Source organism: Schistocerca nitens, chromosome 4, assembly GCF_023898315.1.
Source record: "Schistocerca nitens isolate TAMUIC-IGC-003100 chromosome 4, iqSchNite1.1, whole genome shotgun sequence".
In the NCBI taxonomy this organism is placed as follows: Eukaryota; Metazoa; Arthropoda; class Insecta; order Orthoptera; family Acrididae; genus Schistocerca; species Schistocerca nitens.
In genome coordinates, this window is record NC_064617.1 from 689,501,773 (window position 1) to 689,525,616 (window position 23,844).

At 39.7% G+C, this 23,844-nt stretch overlaps 1 protein-coding gene across 1 annotated transcript in view; it reads left to right on the plus strand.

The window, feature by feature from the left end:
• Positions 1 to 23,045, plus strand: part of LOC126253039 (post-GPI attachment to proteins factor 3) — a 96,457-nt gene extending 73,412 nt beyond the window's left edge. Inside the window, exon 7 of the mRNA XM_049954108.1 lies at positions 22,502 to 23,045. Coding sequence (XP_049810065.1) covers positions 22,502 to 22,571 — 70 coding nt within the window. The 3' untranslated portion in view covers positions 22,572 to 23,045. The remainder of the gene's footprint in view (positions 1 to 22,501) is intronic.
• Positions 23,046 to 23,844: the final 799 nt, after the last annotated feature.

A 23,844-nucleotide genomic window follows, 5' to 3' on the forward strand; every position in this document is an offset into this window, starting at 1 on the left:
CGCAATCAACTGACCACATTCGAAGTCGGTGAGTTCCGCGGAGCACCCCATTCTGTTCTCTCACAATGTCTAATGACTACTGAGGTTGCTGATATGGAGTACCTGGCAGTAGGTGGCAGCACAATGCACCTAATATGAAAACCGTATGTTTTTGGGGGTGTCCGGATGCTTTTGGTCATATAGTGTATTAGCATTTATAATTACGGATCTGTATCTTTATTGGAGCTAAGGATTTTGTATCTTTCCTTGCAGAGTGTGTTGTGTAACCCTGATTCACTGTCTACATAAATCACATATATCACTCTTCAGACATTCTAGTCTCTTGTGAAACTTGTGGTTTCATGAGAAGTTACTATTTTCTCTCCCGGAAATATAAGTGCAATGAATTATCAATGTCTAAAATAATGTTTGTTATAAATGCCTGATACATATTCATTCAGCTGTTATCAGTTAATAAACACCACCTTTTTGCAATTACTGGAGGATAAACATTTTTCTTCAATTGTTTTGCAGATATGTCCATTTAAATGTGTAAAAATACAAGCTGATTCACATTTTATGTAAATTTTCTGAAAACTGTGCCATCATAGGAAATGTGTTGGGAATTGACAGCCTCAAAACCTTTATCACTCCAAAGACTGGAACATTACTTTTAGTTGTTTGAATATGTCCCGTAGTAAAACTGCTTGCTTGGTTTTTTCCTAATACGGTAATGAAAACTGAATCTACTCTCAGTAATTTTTCTTTTAGCATATTTGCAGCAATTTTCATACATGTTTACATCTCAGATGAAATTAATATTTTTGTGATATAAAATAAAACAAATTTTGAAAAGTTATTGCTCTTTTTGATGGTGAAATGTGGTCTTTTTAGTACAAAACTTAACATGTAGCTGTAATTGAAATCTTTGCTTTAAGACTATCAGCTTTTATTTTGCCATTTCTTCTTTCTAGTTTTCAGCTTCATTTGTCATTATTACAGCAAACAGACTGGGAGAAATAATTCTAATAATTAATTACACAGTATTGGTGAAATTGAAAAAAGTTGGTACCTTTTGTATATTACCTTCTCCTTAACACATTAATAATTAAATTTTTCTTTTCTCTGGCAGTAATTCTACTTGTAGAGAACAATATGTGACTCAAAAAGTAGTAGTTCTTTGTTACAGAGATGTTTTTCATGATCTGCTACTATTTCTAAATTTTTAAGGTGTAGGAATTTACAGATGTTGATTCTATTTTGCAGATTATGTATTAATATAACAAGACATAATTCTTCATACATGTGCTGTATTTGTTTCTGTGTTGGAACTAAATTGATACTGAAATTCAAAAGACTCGGACAGTTGGAGTGTACCACTTGCATAGTCCATGAAGGAATGGAACTTCAGAACGTTTCAGTACATAGAAATAGTCATATCAGATTCGTGCATTGTATCACTTCGGTGTATAATTTTTAGCTGCATGATAAAATGTTTTATAAGACATTTGCGAACGAGATCTCAATTTTCGAAATTAGTCTGTGAATAAAAATATCCTAACAGGTTATGGAAGAATAACTAATTATGTTCATGAAATATTTCAGCCCTGGACCTTTGCAAGCATCATTGTAATGAATAAAATCATGATGCTAAAATTACTGAATAATTAATGCACACTGTTTATACACAGCAGAATTTTTATAATAACTTGCAGTTAAGTTGAAAAGTTTAGACATTTTTGGTTCATTAATGTTCAGTAAAAGATGTGGGTCACAAAAGTCAGAGAAGACAAATTACAAAATTACAGGTCATGCCGAATGGGAATCCAGCAGCTTACCAGAAACAGTAAATCAGTGTGAGATGAGGGAGCTCCTACTTTGCAAAGGGTCTAAAAGCCCTTATAATGTGAAATTCCATTGAAGTCGTGTTAGAAAATGGGGGACCTGGAGTAAATGATCAATTTAGCTTGATGTAGTACTGCTGTAGAAGAGTCCTGAAGATTATGTGGGTAGATCTAATAACTAATCAAGAGGTACTTAAATGAAATGTGGAGAAAATATAGCCGTATGACACAGCTCGACTATACACAGAAATTGTGACAGTAGTCTGACCTGGCACGGCCAAAGGTGAGATATTTACTGCAATACATAGGTTCTTGAGGCACATCATGAAAGAGGGGAAATTCATTGTTGGGGAGGGAGGAGTAAGCTTGAATACAGAAAACTGGTTCAAATAGATGGAGAGTGCAATGGAAGACTTATACAAGATGGAGTAGTATGGAGAGTGCAGCACCACACCCATTTTAAGTAGGCTACAACACCAGTGTGTGCTACAATAATGAACACTTTTGATCATGTATGGCAAATAATAAATTTTGACCTTAACGAACTTAAAGTTCTGAAGTTGAGAGAGGAGATGACTCAGTTTTGTGTGTATCAAAAACTCATAAAACTACTTGGCTATTCTTAAATTGCACCAGTTGCCTAATATCTGTGTTGGAACCTCGCAATATATCGATAGGTGCCTCACTTTAGTATCCAATGATGTTTCAAAATTCATCAATGAAATTCGAGCCACAAATCAATCATCACATGATGATGACTGCCTAAAGAAATTTGTACACATCTTTATCATATTCCAACGTATCAATATTCTTAATTGAGAAACACTTCAACTTTCACAGTTATCGAAGTATATTTTCACATCAAAAGTCATAGACTAACACAGATGTACTTAGCTCCAAGTTTGAACAAGATCTTCTCTTAAACATGGCACTTTCCAATTTCCAACATAGCTTTCCATTATTACAAAATATTTCAACAGTTATATTCATTCATTAATTTTATTTAAGTTAAAAGTGATAAAACAGGACAACAGGATCTTCTCTTGTCTGACGGCCTTTGCACAGAGGACAACAGCGGCCAGTTCACTGTCATTGGCATCATCTTCAAAGATGCTGCCAACTGCAAATTATGGCACCTTTCCTTGACATGAAACAGAAATACAAACAGAACATTGAGTATACAGCTCAAAATTTTCAGTTACAACAACAATATTTAACATTAATGCTATTCAACATAGGTCATCGTATCTGTATAATATTTACTCACCTACCAACGAGTGGTGGGACATGGTGTAACTGTCTAGACCTTCTTGTGTAACAGTGCTACACTCACACACAGTGCTACACTCACACACAATGAATGAAGGAACAAATGAATGAAAATAGCCTGTGTTGTTCCATTGGGAGCAAAGGCCTCCAACAAATAGGGGTAGCTGTGTTTAAAGACTCACACGGTGAACTACTCCGCATAAGAGGGTACCACAGATTAGATTAGATTAGATTAGATTAATACTAGTTCCATGGATCATGAATACGATATTTCGTAATGATGTGGAACGAGTCAAATTTTCCAATACATGACATAATTAAGTTAATTTAACAACATACTTAAGTTAATACAACAACTTTATTTTTTTGTGTTTTCTTTTTAATTTTTTTTATAATTTTTTTTTCTTAATTTATGTCTAAAAATTCCTCTATGGAGTAGAAGGAGTTGTCATTCAGAAATTCTTTTAATTTCATCTTAAATACTTGTGGTTATCTGCCAGACATTTGATACTATTTGGTAAGTGACCAAAGACTTTAGTGGCAGTATAATTCACCCCTTTCTGTGCCAAAGTTAGATTTAATCTTGAATAGTGAAGATCATCCTTTCTCCTAGTATTGTAGTTATGCACACTGCTATTACTTTTGAATTGGGTTTGGTTGTTAATAACAAATTCCATAAGAGAGTATATATACTGAGAAGCTACTGTGAATATCCCAAGATCCTTAAATAAATGTCTGCAGGATGATCTTGGGTGGACTCCAGCTATTATTCTGATTACACGCTTTTGTGCAATAAATACTTTATTCCTCAGTGATGAATTACCCCAAAATATGATACCATATGAAAGCAACGAGTGAAAATAGGTGTAGTAAGCTAATTTACTAAGATGTTTATCACCAAAATTTGCAATGACCCTTATTGCATAAGTAGCTGAACTCATCAGCAGATCATCGATGTGTTTCTTCCAATTTAATCTCTCGTCAATGGACACACCTAAAAATTTGGAATATTCTACCTTAGCTATATGCTTCTGATTAAGGTCTATATTTATTAATGGCGTCATACCATTCACTGTACGGAACTGTATTTACTGTGTCTTATCAAAATTCAGTGAGAGTCCGTTTACAAGGAACCACTTAGTAATTTTCTGAAAGACAGTATTGACAATTTCATCAGTTAATTCTTGTTTGTCAGGTGTGATTACTATACTTGTATCATCAGCAAAGAGAACTAACTTTGCCTCTTCATGAATATAGAATGGCAAGTCGTTAATATATATTAAGAACAACAAAGGACCCAAGACTGACCCTTGTGGAACCCCATTCTTGATAGTTCCCCAGTTTGAGGAATGTGCTGATCTTTGCATATTATGAGAACTGCTTATTTCAACTTTCTGCACTCGTCCAGTTAGGTACGAATTGAACCATTTGTGCACTGTCCCACTCATGCCACAATATTTGAGCTTGTCTAGCAGAATTTCATGATTTACGCAATCAAAAGCCTTTGAGAGATCACAAAAAATCCCAATTGGTGGTGTTTGGTTATTCAGATCATTCAAAATTTGATTGGTGAAGGCATATATGGCATTTTATGTTGAAAAACCTTTCTGGAAACCAAACTGACATTTTGTTAGTACTTCATTTTCACAGATATGTGAAGCTACTCTTGAATACATTACTTTCTCAAGAATTTTGGATAAAGCTGTTAGAAGGGAGATTGGACGATAATTGTTGACATCGGATATATCCCCCTTTTTATGCAAAGGTATAACAATAGCATATTTCAGTCTATCAGGGAAAATGCCCTGTTCCAGAGAGCTATTACACAGGTGGCTGAGAATCTTACTTATCTGTTGGGAACAAGCTTTTAGTATTTTGCTGGAAATGCCATCAATTCCATGTGAGGTTTTGCTTTTAAGCAAGTTTATTATTTTCCTAATTTCAGAGGGAGAAGTGGGTGAGATTTCAATTGTATCAAATTGCATAGGTATGGCCTCTTCCATTAACAGCCTAGCATCTTCTAATGAACACCTGGCTCCTACTATATCCACAAAATTTAGAAAATGATTTTTAAAAATATTTTCAGCTTCTGACTTTTTGTTCATAAAGTTTTCATTCAATTTGATGGTAATACGGTCTTCCTGTACTCTTGGTTGACCTGTTTCTCTTTTAATAATATTCCAAATTGTTTTAATTTTATTATCAGAGTTGCTGATTTCAGACATGATACACATACTTCTGGATTTTTTAATAACTTTTCTTAATATAACACAGTAGTTTTTATAATGTTTGATAGTTTCTGGGTCACTACTCTTTCTTGCTGTCAGATACATTTCCCTTTTCCGGATACAAGATATTTTTATACCCTTAGTAAGCCACACTTAATGCACACTACTCATTGAATTACACTTGATCACTTAGTTGTAGTTCTAATTCTTTCTGTTCCTTTCTGTGTCTGGCAATGCTGGTCCACTGTCTTCCTGCTTATTTTCTGAATAAGTCTAACCATTTGCATTTTGGTCTTCCTGGGAGTCTCTTGTTGATGTCGGGCTCCCATGTGGCAGCCCGTGCTGTCCGTCTGTCATCTTGCAGCCTCGCCACGTGGCCGCCCCATTTCCATTTGGTCGTCATAGCCTGTTGTGTTATGTCTATTGTTGCTAACACCTTGTGTATCGAGGTGTTCGATATTTTGTTCTTCAGAGAAATGCCAAGGATCTTCCTTTGCATTTCCCTTTGGTATACCTGTAGAGTGTTTCTCTATTTGGCTTTGAGAGCCCATGTCTGACATCCATAAAATAACAGTGGAAAAATGCAGCTTTCAAGTGCCTCCATTTTGAGCCTCCTATTCAGGGTTCTATCCAGCAATATGAACTTTAAAGCCCAGAAAGCTTTCTGAACTAAGGAAACTCTTCATTTTATTTCTTTTTCCATTTGTTGTTAAAGGAAATTATTTGGCCTAGGTATATGTATTGTGATGCATACATTAGTTTCATTCCTTCAAGATATATTGGGGTTTCTATTCCATTTGTTATTACTTACATTTTAAATTTGTTCAGTGTGAGTCCTGCTGTCTTGCTTTGTATGTTAAGCTCCTGGAGCATTGATTGCAGTTCCCTTGCAGTTTTGGCGAAGAGGACTATGTCGTCAGCAAATCTCAAATTTGTTAGTCTCTCACTGTTGAGGCATATTCTGTCTTTCTTATTCCATTTTAGTTTCCTGAATATGTCCTCCAGTATCCAGGTAAATAGTTTTGGGGAGATTGGATCCACTTGTCTAATTTCTCTCTCCACATGGAAAGGTTGGCCCGTCTTTTCAGATGGCTCTGAGTACTATGGGACTTAACATCTGAGGTCATCAGTGCCCTAGATTTAGAACTACTTTAACCTAAGGACATCACACACATCCATGCCCAAGGCAGGATTCGAACCTGCGACAGTAGCGGTCGCGCGGTTCCAGACTGAAGTGCCTAGAACCGCTCGGCTACACTAGCCAGCACCCGTCTTTTCGGTTTTAACTCTAGCGAAGCTGTGGTTTTAAATGTTTCTTAGTAATTGGATGTATTTTGCTTCTACTCCTTGATTTCTTAGTGCTTAAAGTATGTTTGGGTGTTCGATGGTATTGGACGCTTTGCTGTAATCAAGAAAAGCAAGGTGGCGATCTTCAGATTTTTCTGTTATCTGATTAATGGTTTGGATATGGCCCACTGTGCTTAATCCTTTTCGGAATCCTGCTTGTTCTGAGGGTTGATTCTCATCCAGTGTTTTTGTTATTCGCCTTATTAGTACTTTTGTGAACAGTTTACAAGTACAATCGTACTTTTTCTCCACTGATCAGGAATGTCTTCGGTTTGTATGATCACACTTCTGTGATGATTGGTGTTAGGAGATCTTGGGCATCTTTTAAGAGCTCATTGTATATGTTGTGTTCTCCAGGTGAATTTCCATTTTTCAGTTCAGTGATGGTTGTTCTAACTTCGCTGTGTATTGTAGCGAGTATGGTTTCAGACATAAACGATGTCAATATGAATAAATTATTGTATGTTCTTTTACCCTTGGGCACAGCTGCAGAGATAATATGATAGTGTCATGGATACAAGAAAAAATTAAATATTTTTGATAGATAACGTCTTATTGAAGACTTATGCATCAGACTGCCATAATGCACGTAAAAGATATTGCTATCTTGTCGTGGGCAGTAGGTGCAAAACTCTCAACAGTAATTTAATTTGGTTTAATTAAAGCTGTAGTTGCGGATATGAAAATGCAATGTCAGCATATGATTTTTTTTTTCTTTTTAAGGGTATTGGGTTGGTGCATAAGTTCATAGTGTTTTTCCATATGTTCAATAAATGTAATGGATACACATAACAGAATTTAGTCATCAATAATATATTCTCCTTCTCTGTTTACAATAGACTGCCAATACTGGTGTAACTTTTCGATTCTGTGACTGTAGAAATCACATGGTTTTGAGGTGATGGACTCATTGAGTCATGTTCGAAGTGCATTTTCATCTGGAAAGAAAGTTCCTTGAAGGCTGTTCTACAGAGATCAGAAAAGGTGCAAATCTGAGGGTGCGAGGTCAGGTGAATAAGACTGGTGTGGAATGAATTCCCAACCCGTCTCCTGTACAGCGTTTTTTTGTCAGTCTAATAAAATGCGGCAGGCATTATTAGGGAGCAGCGTCATTTCACGAAGTATTCCTGGTTGTTGTTCTTGAGTTGTTTGTGCAAGACATTTCAGTTGTTGACAATAAATGTCAGCAGTAATTGTTACTCCTCAGGGAAGTAATTCCTAGTACACCACACTGTCACTGCTCCACCAGATGCATAACATTGTTTTGTGAATGCTCACAGGTCTTTGTACAGGGAGTTGCTGCTTTGATTGGGCTCAGCCATTCCTTTTTTCCTCATGTTAACATAAACACACAATTTATAGTCACCAGTAATGATACAGTATCAGAATAGTGGATGTTATTCACTAGCCAAATGATGCCGAGCAAGTAGAGATGCACATACGGCCCCTACAGATTTTTGTGATTTTGGCTTAGAACATGCAGTCCCCATACGTTTGATTCATGAACCTTCCCTATTGCATGCAAATTTCACACTTTGGTGGAAACATCATAGTTCATCACATTTGCCAGTTCTTGTGTATACTGACGTCATTCATTGTGGATTACTGCATTTAAACGATCTTCATCAAACTTCAAAGGGCTTCGTGAAAGTAGAGAGTCACTAATGTCAAAACAATCCTCCTTAACACTTTGGGTCCTGAGCCATTGCGCGCGGGTGTCTACCATAAAGACTGGCTGATTTTAACATATTTTAAGCTACTACAACTCGTGAAAAGTTTCAGTTACAGCAATAAAATTACTCTTATTGAAAAACCTAGACTTCCTTGTTTAAAACCATAAATAATACCTTCCTCTTGAATTAATACATACTTTTGACAAGCGTTTTTATTATAACATTGTTTTTGAAAAAAGGAAAAATTGGTTAAAGGTATATTCACTGTATTTTCTAGAAGGAAATTTTTTTTATTTTACACAAAAATTGTAATTATGATGGATACAGTATGTCTTATCTACAGTAACCTCCTGTAACTATTTTGGGATGCAATTTTGCTCTTTGTGGGGTAAATTTTGAAGCACGGCATTTTGCACAATGCTACTTTACATTCACTATACTGGTGGCTTTTGTCTTTTCGCCACACTTTTCCAGTCAGTTTTTTTCCTCTCAGAGAACACACGACACACTGTTTTTGTTTCTGTTTCTTACCTACTTCTGTCTCAATCTTTTCCAGGAAATGATTTCCAGTTGATAGTCTTGAAAGTCCAGATGGACCAGGTCGGGGTTCAAGATCTTTGCTTTGTGCAAGGTCTGCACAGATAACTGTCATGAAGTGAGATGTGAGGCATTTTCCAATAACCTTATTGTATAATATGCAGGAATTTACAATCACCATTAGTATAACATGGAATGCCAACTTTCTCCACCACTTCACAGTTCGATGTTCAAATGCTCCGTATGACAATCGCTGATCTGATATGTCAACACCAAACTTGTTTTTATTGTAATCCACTACACAGGCTGGATTTGACTTCTCCCTTCCTCTCTGATCAGTGAAAGTGACCATCTCAGCAGTGTGCCCTGTACTTATCATATGCACATTTCTTTTGTCCTTCCAACACAGTGCTAACATATTTCCTTTACACCTGAAAATAAGTTCACCTCGCTGAAGGTTCGGATCTTTTATAGCAAAGGCAATCCCTGCCGAGATTTTCTTGTTGTTCTCACAAGAGCAGTTTTTGCAGCTTCCAGTTCTGAAGCAAGTATTGGACTTGTGTAGAATCTGTCCGTAAACAAAGTGTAGCCTTTTCCTGACAGATTTGCATGCAATGTCTTTACCAGAGTCACTGTGTCAGGCCTTTCACCCGCGTAAACAGAGAAATTCCAGATGTAACCTGTATCAGATTCGGATAACATGTACGGTTTCATACCGTATTTATTTGGTTTTTGTGACATGTATTGTTTGAAATACACATGACCTCGAAATTTACACATGCCTTCATCTATTGTAATTTTTTCAGATGATGTATATGCACGCTAGAAATTAGCACACACATTATCTAGGAGGGGTCTCACATTGTGCAGTGGGTCATAGCCAGTTTCTCCTTTCCTCTTAGCTAAGGAATTATCACTAAGAATGGAAGTTTCTCAAAATAAAAAGAAATCTGTCACCGCTCAAGATTTTTCGACAGAAATTACACGACACAACAGGGTTCTTGGAACAGTGCTCTCATATACGTGGCCACACACTTACACACACATGGGCTACAATTGCCAGAAACTTCCTTATTTCCATAAGTGTAACTCCTTTCCACTTTGATAATGAGCAGGTGGGTGAAAGGGAATTTGTGCTTCGTAATTTCCTGATGCATTGTTGAGCATACAGATTAGTTTGTTCCTTTATATGTTTCATCATACTGTCTGTCAGGAAATATGAAAAATATTCTAGAGGTGCACTGTTCTGGTCTAAACTGACAACATTGCATATTCCAGATTGTCCTGAGAATAGATCGATATCTGGTGCACGATCAGTAGTCGTCCAACCTTCCTCAGAATCAGTGCAGTGCGCAGGTCTCGGCTTCCCCCTCGCCGTCAGTCTCGCTCGTTCTTCAGGCACAATATCGATGGGATTACTTGCTGCTGAAGTGCTTGGACACCTTCTCTCCTCTTCTGAATCTATCAGAAGAATAGTATTTGCAAATAAAATCATAATTACGTTCTGAGAGTTTTTTCAGTGAAAGTCTGAACAAAAATTACACATGTTTTGTTGTCAGAATTCTTTACATGAACTGCCAGAAACTACTTCTTGAACATGGTCCACATCATCATCAGAGTCATCTACAATATCTTCCTCTGACAAATCAACGTCACTTTCTTCTAAATCGCGATATAACTCGTGAGCAATTTCTTCATCCGTCAAGCCACGCTTCGCCATGTCGACGCTACTGAGACCGCGCGGGAAAAAATTGCCGCTCACAAAACCCGACAAATAAAAAGGGAAGCACACCCTTCCACAGCATGCCGGCACCATCTAGTGACCAGTACTCGAACTACAGTCCATGCTGCACCTCCCAGACAAGCGGGAGCTGTAAGAACACACAAAGGAAGGAAGGGGAAGAACGAGAACACGCGCCCGTAAAATTACTCCGGACTTTCGGGCAGGCCCCGCACACCCGTATTTTTACGGGCATCAGCGCCTAAGTGCTAAAATGAGAAAACTATTTTCTTGCCGTGCTCTGTCCAGTGGCATTATCGCCATACAGAGCGCAAATGATTTGGCTGCCTCCGCTGCTATCACCCCTCTAGTGAAAAGAATAATATGTCAGAAATATTCCAATTTCTCCACTTGGCACTCCATTTTATAGCGTACACAGCTCCGTTCACTATATCCAAATGACAATATGTAACCTAAAATGGCAACAGTAAACTGAAAATAAAAAATGACAATTGATAAATCAATCCATAGCGATCGGCCTACCAGCATGCAAAACAAAAATGCTACGAACTTATGCACCAACCTGATACATCGAATTATTCTGGTTTCTGGCTGTATACAGTGCTCAAAATACCATAAACTGCTGATTATTATTATTGTCATTGATATAACTGTTTTATAAAAACTAAACTAACTCCGCCCGAACGAGCCATGAAGGCCCAGCGGTACCGAGTGGCCGCCGTGACGTCATCAGCTCACAGGCGTCACTGGATGCAGATATGGAGGGACATGTGGTCGGCACACCTCTCTCCCAGCCATACATCAGTTTACGAGATCAGAGCTGCTACTTCTCAATCAAGTAGCTCCTCAGTTTGCCTCATAAGGGCTGAGTGCACCCCACTTGCCAACAGCACTCGGCAGACTGGATGGTCACCCATCCAGGTGCCAGCCCGGCCTGACAGCACTTAACTTCAGTGATCTGATGGGAATCAGTGTTACCACTGCAGCAAGGCCATTGACATAACTGTATTATAGTGGAATCTAATTAAATTTCACAACTGTAGCTATTAAGACTATTACTGGATTGTCATTAAATCAAGTAAACATTTTTTTTCTGCTCTCTATGGACAGAGTTTAGTAAGAAAACTGCAGTGAGCTACAGGGTATCCCACATAAAAGCAGTACAGTTCACATACTGGTTAACCATCTCTAGTCGAATTGCTTGTGTAGTGGCAACACTGTCTCGAAATGCCCATAGCTATGACTTCCAGCATGTCTTATAAACAGGTAATTACATGCTTTAATGTTACTATTTTTTAATTACTTCATTGTTACTTGAATCTCAGGCGTGAGGTGTGCCGGTTTCGTGTGGGAACCCTGTATTTAAGTCAGGAGAACTGTGACATAAATAGCTTCACAAATTTTTATTTTGGCATTTATTTTTCCTCTGTGCTCAGTTAATTTCTTTGTATTCTAAGATAAAGAAATGTCTCCAGCTTCTGGTATTGTCACTAACAGAACAACACATACGAAGAGGTTTAGCTTATGCAAACTTTTGGAGCCAGTGGCTCCTTGTGCCAGGATGAGGAGCCACTGGTGCCGAAAGCTTGCAAAAGTTAAACCTTTTTGTGTGTGTCTTCTCCTACCACTGCTTGGTGAGCAGATTTTTTATCCATCCATCTGCATTATATTGTCATAAATAAACTCTCAGTTGACCAAAAATCTGGAAACACTCTGGCAGTAGTATGTGCTTCGTGATACCCTAATCGGCTATTATTTAAAGGAAAAGACACATGACCTCCAACCAATTCACATAAGAAGACATCTGTTATCAGAGGTTGAACGTGGAATCTGAAGTGCTTTTTATTATGATGATAGTTAAGCCAGTATAAAACTAGTGAGTGGAAATTTCCACCCCAAGTTATGTGGGAGAATTCTAGGAGTATCCCATTATTCACACTTCTGACATATTAGATTTCAACATTAAAAAATATGTCAACAGACTATAATATACAGAAACAGGTATCATTGTTTCATTCGTAAGAATTAGTAACACACTTCAACCTGTTGGTACTGCTCAAATGTTATCCTCTGCTTGCTGTTATGTGTGCATAACACTTCTGTTGAGCCAAAATACTTGTTTTTAAAAGTATCAGCATATACCCTCAAAATGTAGGACTTACTGATTTCTTCACATAATTAATGCACTGGCACAGCAACTGGAACAGGTGTAATTAAATTAAATTGACACTTAAATAGTGAATACTGTGGAAGCAGGGGCTTCATTTCCAGTACATACAATGTCATTTTCATGTTAAAAGTGCAAGAGTGTCCTTAGTTGTTGATGACATGCCTGGGTAACTTTTCAGTCATTTCAGTGCCTAGTTATGGCCAAATACACTGAACTGAAAATGGTTTTAGCTGAGGCCTGCAACTTTAACTTGTGAGCTGTTCTTGGAGCAAGAGGGACGTGTAATTCAAGAATTGATCCGGCCTGGAGTGTAATAAACTGCTGCTGTAAAAAGTTTCTTGTACTGAAATATTTTACTTCTGATGTATTAGTCATGACTGATTAAAATTCGGTTCTGGCGCTACAGTCTGGAACCGCGCGACCGCTACGGTCGCAGGTTCGAATCCTGCCTCGGGCATGGATGTGTGTGTGTTGTCCTTAGGTTAGTTAGGTTTAAGTAGTTCTAAGTTCTAGGGGACTTATAACCTCAGCAGTTGAGTCCCATAGTGCTCAGAGCCATTTGATTAAAATTGTGTGCTGCATTGAATCTCTAACTTGGATGCCTGAATTGCATGATCAGTATACTTTCAAAACATCTGGACATGCCTCATAAATTGACTGAGACCTTAACCTTCCCACTCTCTCTCTCTCTCTCTCTCTCTCTCTCTCTCTCTCTCTAGTTCAAACTCTGCAGAGGCTTGATAGAGGGTATTGTGCTCTTTATACAAGATCTTTAGTGGTATGCCTTGGAAATTGTCATTTGTTACCACTTTTTTCCAGTTTTGCTATCTCATTTAATTTTCATGATATTGTTATTTGAGTGCAATATTGTTAAGTCTTAGTGGTGATTATTGAAATGTGTGATTTTCTGGAGCAACAATGCCATGTAAAGTTTTGCATGAAACTAGGGAAAACTTTTAAAGAAACGCTTTTAAAACAAACTTATGAGGCTGATGCTTTGGGTCATATGCATTGTTATATATTAAGAATGAGCAAGAAACCACTTACATGTTACAAATTGCAGTAACTGAGAAGTCACAGTTTTTACAATAACTACCTGGGTGTGACTTCAATCACAAGTAGAAGTCGTAACTAGAAGACGCAAGTAGGTACTAAAAGCAACATTTAAAGACCAGTCCTGTGTGCCATCTGTTGTTCTAAGTTCGTACTTCTTTGTAAGAATCTTGTGCCATGCTGTCAAGCATCATTGCCATTTTGTCACAACTAGAATTCCCAAGTAGCAAGCAGCAACTAAAAGTAGCATTTAACATTCAATGCAGTGTGCCATCTGTTGAAAACTCATCGTACTTCATTCTAACAAACATGCAGCTCATGCTATAATGTGTAGTCTACCTATGGTCGAATAAATGAACCAAGAAACTGATATGGTCTGAGAAATAGTTTATACTTGCTGTTTTATATGGCAGCAGCACTGGTATGTTTGGGTACCGTGTGATATTGGACCACCACCCTCGACCACCCCTGTAATCTTCCTTATGTAGCGTAGCCTGAGGTCTAGGTTAGGTTGAATGATGATAATTCGGTTGAGAGCTGGTGTAGCCAACATATTTGAATGCCAAATAAAGGATGTGGTAACAGACTGAATAATAATGTAGCCTAATGTTTGTGTTCAGACCATATTTAAGCACACTTAATGCTCTTTTCATGATGGAAAACCAAAGCTGGAAGGTAAATTTGGAGAACATATATTAGATAATGGAGAAGGCCCCAGTTAGCATATTGATGCTTATTATACACATTTATCTTACATTAACTATGAAATATGGGGGAGAGGGGGAGTGTTCCACTATGTAAATTTTATCAAATGTTTAACTGTAGTGTATACACAAGATCGATTTTTTTCAGCACAACAATACACAGGCAAACATTTGCACATATCAAGTTACCTTCCATTAGGAATGTGGAAGGCAGTCAACGACTGTGATCCAACTTTCAAAATTATGGAGAACGACATATCAACTCATCCTTTCCTTTCAGGCTTTATTAAAGCAAATCTAGATTTTGGCTAGTAACTAACCATTACCATTGCAGTATTCCAGGGTTTTAATACATGCCCTAGTACATCAATCCTCTGTTGTTTGGGCTCCTGTCACATTAGTCTGGAATGAACTGTGACAGGAGCCCAAACAACAGGGGACTAATGTACTATGGCATGTATTAAAACTCTGAAATGCTGCACTGGTAATCACTAGTTACTAGCCGAAATCTAGATTTGCTTTAATAAAGCCTAAAAGAAAAGGACGACTGATTGGTGTTCTCCATCATTTTGAAATTTGCATTTATCTTCAAGCATTGCATTTAAACTATTCACAGTGTCGACTTTCAACTGCAAGGGCTGTATTTCCTCATCTCTTCACTTGCATATCATCAACCTTAAAGCACATAAACAAGTCTTTATCAGCAACTGCATCGCTGAAAATTTAAGGATAGGGGACAGCTTTAACAAAGGGAGAATGGAATTTTCATTATTCACTCACAATGTATTTCACTTCGCTTTCAAATCGAGTAATGATTCCAACAACACACTGTTGAAATACTCAGTTTGCACACTTTACAGGAGAGAACATATAACTTGGTTGCACTGACACAGTTCACCTGGCCAGAAATACCAGTTAGCAGATATGCTGCTAGTGCCTGGTATCAGAAAGTCACAGTTTAGCTCACCCTACTAAAAATGGTTTTCATAATTTCAGAGTGGTCAGCAACCAAATGTAGATGATACTTGTCCAGGAAGGCCTTCCACTTCAAGTGATGACTCATACTTCAACTGATGATCCAGAAAAATCAAAGATGTCGTGCATGAAAATTGCCGATTGACTGTTTTGCAATGGTTATGTGAACGGAAAAAAAAATCTGCTAAAGGAGGCCAGAGCTGTAGCAACACAACTCCTGGTTCTTGCACCACAGCAATGTGCCCACATAGTCAGATCTGTTGATTGAGTAGTTTTGTGCCACAAATCATGCCTGTTCTCACGCAGCCTCCTTGCTCTTGCCAGACTTGGCACCTTATCTCTGAAATTAAAATCAGTGCTCAAAGGACAACATTTTGTGAGTACTGATGACATGGAGGCATATTCATCACAGATCTTAAAGGCCATTTCAAATTAAGCTATCCAAAACTGCTTCATAAAATGGGAAGAGGAGTACTTTGAAGGGGCAAGGGCCAATAATCTGTAATTTTAACAAAGAAGTGTAGAAAAAGTAAAATTCAGTTATTTTCTGAACAGATGTCATGTATTATGAGAGACAGTGACATTCCAGCACCTTAAGTGTTCAATTCAGCAAGCTGAGAATGGCGTGTTTTGGACTTAGTTCCTCGTAGGAAAAATAGGATGTACCCAGGATATGCCATATCTGTTTCTGCTTGTTGGAAGTGCTCATTGGTCTAATAGTCTGGTTCTTGGGAAATGCACAATAGCCAGATCTGGCATAATCTGTGGTGAGAGAGTTATTGCAATATAAAGAACCTAGGAACAGTTATAAATACTATAGAAAGTCATGGGTGGAATACAAACATTGGAATGAATTAAGGTGTTGAGTGGTCAGTAGGCATCTAAACGAGACTGAAAATGTGCTATACTTCTGGACAATATCCTCTTTCAGAGATACCTGATATAGAAAAAAAAAAACACACACACACACACACACACACACACACACACACACACACCGTGACCAGCTGCAGTGTAACTGTACTGCAGCTTGCCTCAGCAAATTATTACCTTTACAGTTTCCAATGCTTGTATTCCACCTATGGAAACTTACAGATATTAAACTGTCCAGATGAACTTGTTTTTAGGAATCAAAACACCTAGCATGTGTTCTTGTCATCAGGACACACATAAGACAAAAAAGGGGTGGAGAGAAGGTTGAATTCAGTGATGTATGGAAAGGATAGTATGCTGCTCTCAACATAGAACCAGCATTGAGTTACAGACAGTCACAATGAAAGAGAATTCTGAAGTATTAAAGCTGTCAGAGTAGTCCTTCTGCAGTAGAAAATGCCGTTCGTGTCTCCCCCCCCCCCCCCCCCCCCCACACACACACACACGTGCATGACCAGTGTCTCAGGGTGCTGGAGCCCTACTGGGATTGCCTCTGTGGAGATGGTTGGTGGCGATAAGGAGGCAGTGAGTGAGAGGGACAGAAGGGGTGGGGCAAGATGCTAGCGCCGCCTATAAGAGGCTGCAGGGCTTGGTGGGGGCAGGATAGGGCTGTTAGGAGCAGCATCAGGCGGCTGTGCCATAGAGTAGAAGGGGGGGGGGGGATGTATTGGCTGGGAGAACCCTTCTGAGACTGTTTGGCCACCTAGGGTAAGTCTTTTTATTTGATGCCACTTTGGCGACTTGTGTGTCGATAATGATAAAATAATGAGGACAACACAACTCTCAATCCCCAAGCAGACAAAATCTCAAACACAGCTGGGAATAGAACTCAGGCCCCCTGCTTGTGAATCAGCCGGGACCGCTGTGCTACTGAACTGTTGACAGTTCTTGAAACCCCCATAGTCTAAACTTTCACTAGTCTCTGTCTCCCACCATCTATCCCCTTTCCTGCTACCATCCCAATACTACACATCTTCTATCCCACCAACATACCTAGGACTTGTAGGTATGTTGGTGGGGTGGAAGATGAGTAGAACTGGAATGGGAGAAGGGAGAGTATAAGTGAGTGGGTTATGAGAACAGAGAATGTGTTGTAGGGACAGTTCCTGCCTGTACAATCCAGCAAATGGCTCTGAGCACTATTGGACTTAAGATCTGAGGTCATCAGTCCCCCAGAACTTAGAGCTATTTAAACCTAACTAACCTAAGGACATCACACACATCCTACAATCCAGCAAAGATGGTATTGATAAGAGGAATCTAGATGGCACGGACTGTGAACTAGTTAAGCACATCATGTTGGGTAGCATGTTCAGTAACTGGGTAGTTCAACTGTCTTTTCGCCACAGTTTAGCAGTGATCATTTATGCGGGCAGACAGATTGCTAGTTGTCATGCTCACGAAAAAAGTGGCCCAGTGGTTGCAGCTAAGTTGGTAGGTCACATAGATGCTTTCACATGTGGCCCCGCGTTTGAGCAGTAAGAGTTACCTGTGACAAGATTGGAGTAGGTGGTAGCGGGGGAATATATACGACAGGTCTAGCGTCTAGGTCTACTGCAGGATTACGAGGCATGAGGCAAGGGGTTTGGAGGAGAGGTGGCATAGGAACAGATAAAGATATTGTGTAGGTTCGGTTGGCTGTGAATACCACTGTGGGAGGGGGGTGAAGGGTGGGGGGAGGCTGTACCTCATTTCGGGGCATGATCACAGGTAGTGAAAACACTGATGGAGAATGTGATTCAGTTGCTCATGTTGTGGGTGGTACTAAGTCATGAGAGGAGTGCTTTTCTGTGACTGGACAATGGGTCTGATGGGAGATCTGTTCTGGACAAGATTGGGGGGATAATTTTAATCTGTGAAGGCCTTCGTGAGGCCACTGGCTTAGTTGGAGAGGACCACTCATCGTGAAAGCTGCAGTGACATCTTGTCTCGTAGCTTATATCCCTGCAATAGACCTAGATACAAGATCGTACCCATACATCCTCCCAGTACCATGTACTTCAGTCATGTCACAGGCATCTCCTACCCCATCTAAGGCAAGGCCATGTGCGAAAGTAGCTGTGTAATCTACCAACTAAGCTGTAACCACTGTAGTGTTCATGATTAAAACATCCACAACAGTTGTACCGTTATGTATTGACTGAAATCCTTATACTGTCAGATTTCAGGAACTCCGCCCCACCTTCAGACATATCCATAAAAATAGTAGGTTGTGAAGATCAGTGTCAAAGCTAACTCCCAGGGCAACACATGTGCCATAAGCGGCTCATCAGATTGAATCCAAAAATGCGCTTGCACAACAAACACTTCTAAACTGTAAGTGACACAAGTCACCCTCACCTTGAAAGTACTGGCAAGACAACAATGAATGTAAAGACTCTCTCTCTCTCTCTCTCTCTCTCTCTCTCTCTCTCTCTCTCTCTATTCGTTTAGTCGGTTGCGACTCTTCGTGACCCCATGAACCAAATCACGCCACTACCCGATTAAATATTTATGTTGCGCTGTCATTGTAAGGCAGCCTGCAGATAACATGTAACAGATACTTGCACAGATTATCAATGTGTCCCGTCTGTCAACAGAAAGATAAAATTTAAACAATGGAAAATCCAGGATGGAATGTAACAATATTAGAGAAGGAAAGTTGCTACTCACCATATAGCGGAGATGCTGAGTCGCGGTAGGCACAACGAATAGATTCACACAATTATGGCTTTCGGCTATTGAGGCCTTTGTCAGCAATAGACACACACACAACACTTGCACACAGGTATGCAGTCTCAGACAACTGAAACCACACTGCGTGCAGCAGCACCAGCGCATGATTGGAGTGGCGACTGGGTGGGGGTAAGGAGGAGGCTAGGGGGTGAGGGGGAGATATAGTATGGGGGGGGGGGTGATGGACAGTGAAGTGCTGCAGTTTAGATGGAGGGCAGGAGAGAAGGGGGGGTTAAGTAGCGGAAAGGAGAGAAATTAAAAGACTGGAAGACTGGGTGTGGCGGTGAAATGACGGCTGTGTAGTGCTGGAATGGGAACAGGGAAGGGGTTGGATGGGTGAGGACAGTGACTGATTAAGGTTGAGGCCAGGAGGATTACGGGAACGTAGGATGTATTGCAGGGAAAGTTCCCACCTGTGCAATTCAGAAAAGCTGGTGTTGTTGGAAGGCTCCATATGGCACAGGCTGTGAAGCATTCGTTGAGATGAGGGACATCATGTTTGGCAGCGTGTTCAGCAACAGGGAGATCCACTTGTTTTTTGGCCACAGTCTGTCGGTGGCCATTCATGCGGACAGACAGCTTCTTGGTTGTCAGGCCTGAATAGAATACAGCACAGTGGTTGCAGCTTAACTTGTAAATCACATGACTGGTTTCACAGGTAGCCCTGCCTTTGATGGGAGAGGTGATGTTAGTGACCAGACTGGAGTAGGTGGTGGTAGGAGGATGTATGGGACAGGTCACTAACATCACCTATCCCATCAAAGGCAGGGCTACCTGTGAAACCAGTCATGTGATTTACAAGCTAAGCTGCAACCACTGTGCTGCATGATAACCAACAAGCTGTCTGTCCGCATGAATGGTCACCAACAAACTGTGGCCAAAAAACAAGTGGACCACCCTGTTGCTGAACACGCTGCCAAACATGATATCCCTCATCTCAATGACTGCTTTACAGCCTGTGCCATATGGATCCTTCCCACCAACACCAGCTTTTCTGAATTGCGCAGGTGGAAACTTTCCCTGCAATACATCCTACATTCCCATAACCCTCCTGGCCTCAACCTTCATTCGTCACTGTCCTCACACATCCAGCCCCCTCCCTGTTCCCATTGCAGCACTACACAGCCGTTATTTCACCGCCACACCCAATCTTTTAATTTCTCTCCTTTCCGCTACTTAACCCCCACCCTTCCGCCCCCACCTTCTCTCCTGCCCTCTGTCTAAACTTCACTGTCCATCACCTCCACCACACTATATCTCCCTCTCCCCACCCCAGCTCCTCCTTACCCTCACCCAGTTGCAACATCCATCATGCACTGGTGCTGCTGTTCACAGTGTGGTTTCAGTTGTCTGAGACTGCACACATGTGTGCAAGTTGCATCTGCATGAGTGTGTGCGCGCGTGTGTGTGTGTGTGTGTGCGCGCGCGCGTGTGCGTGTCTATTGCTGACAAAGGCCTAATGGCTGAAAACTATAATTGTGTGAATCTCTTTGTTTTGCCTATCGCGACTCAGCATCTCCACTATATGGTGAGTAGCAACTTTCCTTCTCTAATATTGAAAGATAAAATTTATGCATCCACTGTGCCTTGTTTCTCCATGGGCATGACTAATAACAAGCTGTGCTTGTCTTCCCTCCCCCTCCCCTTCTCCTTCCAGTGTGGCCTCCTGACACTGCACCTAACAGCCCTGTCCTGCATCACCAATGCCCTGCACCCTTTGATAGGCAGCTCTAGCACCTTCCCCCAACCCTACCATACTATCACTCCTCCTCCCCATCTCACACCTCCTCATTACCCTCACCAGACCGCTGCTCTGTCAGACGCATTTGCAGTTGGCCTTCAGTGCCCTTAGCCAGTGGCCATGTGAAAGTGAATTGTGGTTGTGCGAATGTGCAAAAGGAGAACTTATTATGAAAGCTTTAATATTTAAAGCGTCTGTTTCATTGTCCCTGTCTGCAATTCAGTGCCTTCACTATGTGGTGAGTTACAAACTTTCCTTTCCATAGAACAAATTCATTGTTGCATGTTTGTACATTCAATTTTAATATGGTACTCAAATGTCCGGGCTGAAATATGTGTAATGAAAGGAGTAAAGGTGTAGTTCATGCATGAATGGAAGAAGTATCTTCAAGGTAGTCACCAGCTATCTCCCAATGTTTCAAGAAATAGAATTAAGTGAGGAATGTAGAAATATACTAAATCTTGTACATATTGTTTGCCTAAGAACAGAGAGACAAGATTAGTTTAATTACAGTACACACAGTCATCTAACAGTCATTATTACTGTGATCCATATGCAGATTGAATAGGAAAAACATTAATATGTAGTGCAATGTGAGAACCTAATGCTATCCATTTTGCAATGGTTTGCAGAGGTGGATGGGCTGTTAACAGAAGATTGAATAATTGCCAATCTTTTGTACAATGTCTGCCCCTGGGGCATTGAACTTGTAGCTAAGCCTTCAGGCAGTTTTGTTTTCTGTCTTTCTAACACGTACCCTGAGGACTGCTAAGAGACTGGTTGCCTTTAGTCATTCCATTGTTAAATGGGTATCATTTGTACCGGCAGACAATGATGTTATTTATAAATACCAGCACTTCTTATTCACTGATTATTGTTCCTTGCACTGCCACAGCATTTGTTTTGCTTCAGGGAATCAAATCAGTGCAATTCCCTCTCATGCATTTTAATTTCAAATTGTTGGCATTGAATGTAACTGTATAGACGTATTCAAATAGTAAATATCATAAAGTACAAAAACAATTTTTTATCTCAACTTTTGTACTTGGAAATTTTACTATCTGTACTCAAATGCTTATAATAATGGCAGCAGCTAAGATCTGAGATTTTTATTTCTGAGGTGGGGTAATATTTTCCAAGACAGTAATGGCTATCTAACTAGACAGTTCCCTAGTCATATTCCTGTGAATAATCTTAAAAGAAGGTAGCTAAATTAAATATCATGATGATTCATATAATTACACTTTGATAACCATTCATATGGTAACTGATAGGATTTGGAAATTTCTCTCACACGCTTATACATATCCATTTACATGCTCTACTTTTGAAGCAAACAAATCTGATGACACAGGTAAAATCAAACTAGTTACAAAGCATTTAGGTAAAAAGATTAAGTACAGCAGATACTGAGCACGCATGCATGTGTGTGTGTGTGTGTGTGTGTGTGTGTGTGTGTGTGTGTGTGTGTGTGTGTGTGTGTGTGTGTGTGTGTGTGTGTGTGCGCGCGCGCGCCCACACACACAATGCATGTTGGCTGTATTTCAGTGTTTTAAAAGTGAACTAATGTGGTTTTTTTCTTTCCATTTCAGATTTTTAATTGAAGATTGCAGACATATGAGGAAGTTACGAGGAATGCCTGAAAAGCCTCATCAGTCTTGATTGGTGTCTTCTTTGAATATTGTGTATGTTCTCTTTAACAAGGGGGGGGGGGGGCACACTTTCAGAAGAGGGGAAATTTAAAGCAATAGTAGATGTAAATGCTGTTCATCTCGTGTCAGTGCACTGACAAAGGCAATAACTTCATGAGTATTAGACCAATTACTGGTTTTAACCTCTTTTGAGATATTTTTCCTTTTTGTATGTTCTTAATGTAGTATTACTGAGAATAGCAGTTCTCTGTTGTGCCATAATGGTTAGAAGAATGTGGTACTGTGAGGGCATTACAGACTCTAGTCAACATAAGTTATTCTGCAAAATATTTGACCTGTCATCATATGGAATGATTTCCAGCCAATTATATACAAAGCAGCAGTTGAGAATATCCTTTTCATGCCAGTTGCCTTACTTAAAGTGTGTTTGGTACAATCATCTGTAAAAGTTATTGAATGTAAATAAAAACTATCTGTTTTGGAATTTGCGTTTGCATGTAATTCTGTAATAGAAGACGATAACTGTGATTCTGGTATATGTTGAATGTGGACTTATTATTCAGTTACTATATTAGCTTTACAGTTATAAAATTAAAAGCAAATTAAATCAATGTTTATTTGTAACAGTGCGCCAAATTGACTATGTTGTCACATGAACATTCAGTTCCTACTGTGAGACTCAAAACATTGTCTGTCTTGTAGTTGTCATTTGCAGTTAACAGCACCAGCTGATGGTGACTACTTCCAAATTGTGGATCACAGGTGCCCAAAAGAAAACCTGCTAATTTATGTGCTAACAATTTTGGAGGAAACTGGGGCAGCTCTGTCAACAGATGGTACATAATCATTTCCACATGACCAATTTGGTCCCTCCATCCATTAAAAACAACCCCTAATATTTGTAATGAAGTTGAGCAAGACAACACTTGGAACCAATGATCATCATCCTAGAAGATATGGAGGCAGCAAAATATCGGTGGCATGTCTCAGACATGCAGTCCCACAGGTGCAGCAAGGAGGCAGGTCAGACATGTTTTGGGGTGGTATCATGTATGGAATTTGAATGCCCTGATCACTATTTAGGGGTACCTGAACAATGTTTAATATTGGGAGAAGGATCCTCCAACCTATTGCCAAGCCCTACAATTCATATTTTGGTGAACGGTTCATCTTTCAGTACAATAATCCACGAGAACACAACACCTAGAACACACGGATCGGGGAAATGGCTTGGGCTATCTACTGACACGAACGTTGAGCATGCTTAGGACCAATTGATACTT